We start from the raw sequence: 5,813 nt of genomic DNA on the forward strand, positions 1-5,813 counted from the left end.
GGAGTGCTCTCTAGTACGTCTTTGCGAACATAAGAACCAGACTATATGGCAGAGGCAGGCACTCACGAATCAGACCATCTTTCCAGATAACTGCACGCCGAGCCTTTTCAACTTCTTCCGCGACACGCGCTTGCACCCGATCCCGCATGTATGAATACCAATTGAGGGCATTTCCGAACCGCCGTCGCAAAGAATGCTGTAATTTGGCTCCTCAGAACCAGGCTCCACCTAAAATAGATTGGATATGAACTCACCCGTGTCTCCAACTTGTGACCCCTTGCCCCCAAGAGTGTTTCCAATGTCGCCGTCCATGCGGTCACATTTGGAGCAATGTAAAGAAACAGTGTTGCAACCATTTCCAGCATATTGAGGTCAAAGGCGACTGACGGTTCAAGAGGTGCACATGGAAATAGACCACGAGCAAGTAGTTGGCGAGCAGAAGAGGTGCAGCTGCATACCCGGATAGTAATGCGTTCCAAGCCTGATTGTATGTTAGGCCCGAGAACGGATTATAAGAGAGACCACATACGATCTTGGTACACGGCCAACACTTCAAGATCCTTGTTATGCATATTGCAACTGCACGTTGGCGATGCGGGGTATGGTGTCGTAAGATGTGAGGTGGAGGATAATAGGTCCATGTAGGGCATGATCAACTCGGGGATGGTGACGGTCTGCCATGTGCGCCATTGATTCGCTTTCTTCCGCGCGTACTGCGCTTTCTGTCGTTCCGCGCTCAATCCTTCTTGATATTCCTCGTCTGGAAAATGAAGAGGAGACGCAAAACGAGTCGAGCGAGGAGTAGAAAATGGTGATGGGCCTGCAGCGGCCAGACCTGCAGAGGTTGATGGCTCTCCATCACGGCTCGGGTCGCCAGAATTGTTGCATGGCGTGCATTCCGGAATGAGTTCCTCGTACGCCAACCCTCCTGATGAAGATCGACCAAAGAAACTCGTTTGTATCAGAGTTCGTCTCTTGGGCAGATGCGCCACGGCAGGTAGTTGATCACGGTCGGCTCTTTGAACTCTTCTGGGCACGCGAGGCCCCTCGACAATATTCTTGCCACTTCGTTCGCGAGCTCTTGAGCGTAGGAAAGAGCGAGGGATTCCTCCAGGCATTGTCGCACTTTGTACGGTGAAGGTTAACGCTTAGCGGCTCGTCGAATGACTTGGAAATACATAATACTTGTTTGACATTATGGTACATGTATGGGTTACGTCAACTATCCATATCATATTATAATGAGGTAAATTTAATGCCTGATTCAACACATGCAGGAAACAATGACGATAGCAGCAAAAAGATCCATTCGTAATCATCCAGCACAGCAAGTGTGATAGACGGCGAGCAAAGTTCATCGAGTACCTTGAAATTGTCGTTCCCTTGCGAACACGGAAAGCGTAGGACGTCAACAATCTCCCATGATCCGACGCATCGATGAGAGACGCTGCCGACACTCATCTCGTCCAATACCAATCACCGTGTCCGTTTTTGTCGGCAGTCTTGCCTAGCGATGAACCCGAAACCTCCAAAACTGTGTCTGCGCGGTAAACGGGCTCCTCCCCAGACCTGAATCCAGAGCACGGAACTCCAGTGCGAAGCTAATATTGCGTATACCGTGCAACAAAAGGTCACCTCAACGACGTGGCCGAGCTCAACTTTGTTCGCTTGCGATAATCCTGCAGGATCGCAGGAGAGCGCGCGGCAATCGGAGAGACTACAGATCTTATGGTAAGCAACGCACGTATAGCCATTCATTCAACGCTGGAACTTACCGGAAAAGGACCGGATAGACACGGGGATACGGCGCAACAAAAGGTCACCTCGACGACGTCACTGACGTGGCCGAGCTTGACTTCGTGCACTTTCGAAAATGTTGCAGGATCGCAGGAGAGCGCGCGGCAATCGGAGAGACTACAGCTCTTATGGTAAGCAACGCACGTATAGCCATTCATTCGACGCTGGAACTTACCGGAAAAGGACCGGATAGACACGGGGATACGGCGAGACAAAAGGTCACCTCGACGATGTCACTGACGTGGCCGAGCTTGACTTCGTGCACTTTCGAAAATGTTGCAGGATCGCAGGAGAGCGCGCGGCAATCGGAGAGACTACAGCTCTTATGGTAAGCAACGCACGTATAGCCATCCATTCAACGCTGGAACTCACCGGAAAAGGACCGGATAGACACGGGGATACGGCACAACAAAAGATCACCTCGACGACGTCACTGACGTGGCCGAGCTTGACTTCGTGCGCTTTCGAAAATGTTGCAGGATCGCAAGGCAACTGCAGACACTGCAATTCAGTGGATGAGCACCACACATACCGCTCGCAAACTCACCCAATAAGCACTCAATCAAGCTAATCAGAAGCCCAAGTACACGATGGCAACAAAAGGGTACACCAAAGTAGCGTATTGAGAGGGCGCAAGCATCGCAAGAGGTGGAGACGTTGAAGGGTCACGAGGGCGTCAACGAAATGGTATTCTCACGCTTTTAGCCCATCGTATCAACGACCCCGTTGATAGCACTAGCCTGCTCGACCTGTCTGGAGTACGATACAATTGCACACAAGGGAAAAGGATGTTCGAACCCATGGAAATAACTCTGCCTTTGCCCCAATGTCTGGCCAATGTCTCTTCGTATCAGGAATGACATCCTAGCACTGGTATGGGTTTGCAGGCTATAACGAGAAGGCCTAGTGGTTACAGGTACCGGATCTTCAACGCCATGTTCCTGTCCCAATTCTTCAAAACAGCCAGCAAAGCTTTGACCCTCCCACGCAAGCGAGAATTCTCCTTCTTCAGCCGTGCATTCTCCGACACCAAGGCCTGGTATACATATCCATGATTCGATGGAGTAGGGGCTACCAGAACACAGTCATTCAGCATCAATCTGGTACGATCATGATATGTCAATACAAGTGCACCCGTATTGTCACTCAACGGCGGCATCTGGGGCCCCCCAATGTTAATGCCCGCGGGTTGCATGTCCATACCTAAATAGTGAAGCTCAGACCATCTGTCGGTAAAACCCAATGCAACGTAATTCTTACCGCCCCCGTATCTCGCTGGTGACCTGCTGGGAACCTGGATTTGTGTACGATAAGCTGAGGGTGATGGAGAGACGAGAAGGTGCCTAACGTAATAAACCTCCGGAAACGATCACGTGATAAGCCATTCCATGCTCGCGAAGATTTTGCTAAGTCCAACAATTTGCATTCCTGCAAATCGGGTGGCAACGCCGCTCCTAACGTTAGCGCCACACTACGCTTCGTGACAGCCAATGCGAGATTTTCGGGGATAGCGGGAGTGGGAGTTTTCGCAGTGAAGGCGGCGGTCTGGCGGGTTTCCTCGTTGAGGAGATGGTCGATGACGTACGAGAGGGTAAGGTGGGAAGCGTCGGTGGCGTCGAGGGAGCAAATGAAGGACTGGTAGGAGGCAGGGAGACCCATGGTGAGGACCAGGATGATGTCTTCATCGTCAACATTGGCTCTGGCTTCCTCGAGGCGGAAGGCGATGGAGCGGACGTCGGCGATCCAGTTGGCGATGATCTGGTCGGGTTTCTTCGTCATCCCCCAGAAGTGCCGGCGCAGAGCGAGGCAGGAGGCGAAGCCTTCGGTCTGGTGGACCTTGCGGAGGTTCGTCCAAACCTCGGCGGCGGTCTCGGCACGGCAGTGGGCGAGCTGTGAAGCTTCGACGCGCAAAATGATCTCGGCGCGCGCTTCGGCGTTTTTCTTCTTCCAGGCTTTGACGGCCTTCGAGTTCGCGCTATCTATCGGTATGGGCTCGTCGCCGTTGGCGTATTCCCATGGGCCCTTGCGGGTCAGGTTCGCCTCGGTGAACATACACCATTCGGCGTAGTTCGTCTCGTTGAGACTCGAATAGGTGCGTCCATCGTTGGTCATGTCGGTGCGGGAGCGTCGGGTGCAGGCGTGCGGGTATGGGTTACGGGTTTCGTCGGGTTCTTCGAGTTACGCGGGTTCGTTCGTCGGGTTCGAGTTCGGATCGTCAAGTTACGGGGTGCGGGATACAAGCGCGAGACAACAGGGCCAGGGATCGCCGAGTAAGGACTGTCGGTGATATGGCGCGTTTGTGTCAGTGTGTGAGGCGCAAGCGACACGAGCGAGAGAGGGAGAATAGCTTTGGGGGCCTCTACTGCAAACGCGCAAGGCGCGACGTACATGCGAGAAGTAGTGAGTACATAGGATGATAGGATATTGTGGGGGGAGCCATGTGAGTGCGAGGCGGCGGCAGCCGACTCTTAATCTAATCCTCCAACATATTGAACTCCCTGGTACGCATTGTGAGTATCATAGTGTGTGCTTGTGTCACTGATACCGACTAAGGCGTATGTCGAACACTTTCCCGGTGCGCATTTGGTACGAAACAGGAAGTCTAATGCGAATAATCCCAGATTCTAGGGCACCACACGGAGGGCATTTTGAACGGCTAATTGTACTTACATCTGACGAACTCGATACGTCCATCGATGAATTGGAATGCACAGTGTCTAATATGGGCACTACATTGCATATCGGCATACTTCCGCAAAATGTGTTTGATGCTACTTACATGAAGATCCACACCACACTTGCCGCGCTCGATGCTACCGCGCTGCGCCGTGAGCAATTGCACATACCCGTGCATTGCAGGGATGCGCGGGGATGTGAAATTGCAGAAGAGAGGTAATAGACCGGTGATTCATTATGCTATTGTACCAACATGGCGACTAGAGGACGTGAGAGACAAACCATAATCACTCCGGCCGTCTTCGTACAAGAGTACTTCGCCCAGAGATTGAACCTTCCCGTGCATCGCGAAGCTATGCACACTTTCTGCCCAACATTGTAAGAAGATCTGTGATTGCGCTGAAGTAATGGACCAGGGTTGCATCCTCGTACCAATATCTTGCGTTCATTATTCTACCTAGTGCTCTCCCTGCAAGCTTGATAATTCAGGTGTCAGGTATCAGGCATCACAATGCTAAACGCAGACGTTACATTACTGCCGCAAAGTTGCCACGAGAAGCGTTGTCGCGGACGGAAGTTTTGTGTGTGTGTGGCTGTGTCGAAGAGGCGAGGGGAATTCTTGAGGTGATAGGAGTATACCACCGATTCTTCAGCTTCTTCTTGCAGCAAACTTCCCTGAGGTCCCGGGCTATCTAAGTCGGGGATTGCTCAGTTGGCCGTCGGTTAATAAACCTGACTTGAATTTGATGGGACAAGCTTTGTGAGCTCGTCGGTGATACCTAAAAAGGTAAGAAGACGGTTAGCCTGTATGAGAGGCTTGAGGGGTCTTGTGTTGATGTGTTGTACGACGCGCCGTGCGTCGAAGTTCCTGGAAAAAAATAAAGGGAGGGATCAGTTGTTCCTTTGGTGGCGGAGGCGATAGAGCGTGGGAAACGGTTTCGAACAGCCTACGGTGGCTGTGCAGAGTCGATAGCGTCGATAGAGAGTCGATAGGGAAGCTGTCCAGGCACTCGAGTCCTGACAGAGAGAGAGTTTAGCAGACGACTGCTGAGTACTTTCGGGGGGAAACTGATTGATTGCTCATTCATGCCGATTCGGCTACATTTTATACTCCTTAGCTAGGCCAGCTTTCTGAGTCATATTAGTAATCCTAGCAGTGCTGAGTCAGCTTCTGACTCAGCCGAGTCATGATTTGTCATGTGCTGACTAAGATTGGGCACCGCTTAGTAATCCCTTTCCCAATATGGTCAAACTTTCCTGGGCCCGTTTAAGGTACATGCTTGGTCTATTCTACTTAGATTTTATACTACTACATAACAGAGAGGCTGCAGAATAGAAAT

General features: G+C 51.6%; 2 protein-coding genes across 2 annotated transcripts; both read right to left on the minus strand.

Annotated features, from left to right (window-relative positions):
* Window positions 1-88: 88 nt before the first annotated feature.
* On the minus strand, window positions 89-704 carry PUNSTDRAFT_31527 (uncharacterized protein; the record flags this gene model as incomplete). The annotated part of the gene is made up of 3 exons (XM_007386283.1): window positions 89-196; window positions 255-481; window positions 530-704. Coding segments are annotated over 3 exons (510 nt in total), but the record flags the coding sequence as incomplete, so codon positions are not given.
* Window positions 705-3,339: 2,635 nt separating this feature from the next.
* PUNSTDRAFT_31133 (uncharacterized protein) lies at window positions 3,340-3,909 on the minus strand (the record flags this gene model as incomplete). The annotated part of the gene is made up of 2 exons (XM_007386284.1): window positions 3,340-3,633; window positions 3,757-3,909. Coding segments are annotated over 2 exons (447 nt in total), but the record flags the coding sequence as incomplete, so codon positions are not given.
* Window positions 3,910-5,813: the final 1,904 nt, after the last annotated feature.

The sequence above is a fragment of the Punctularia strigosozonata genome, assembly GCF_000264995.1.
Source record: "Punctularia strigosozonata HHB-11173 SS5 unplaced genomic scaffold PUNSTscaffold_10, whole genome shotgun sequence".
In the NCBI taxonomy this organism is placed as follows: Eukaryota; Fungi; Basidiomycota; class Agaricomycetes; order Corticiales; family Punctulariaceae; genus Punctularia; species Punctularia strigosozonata.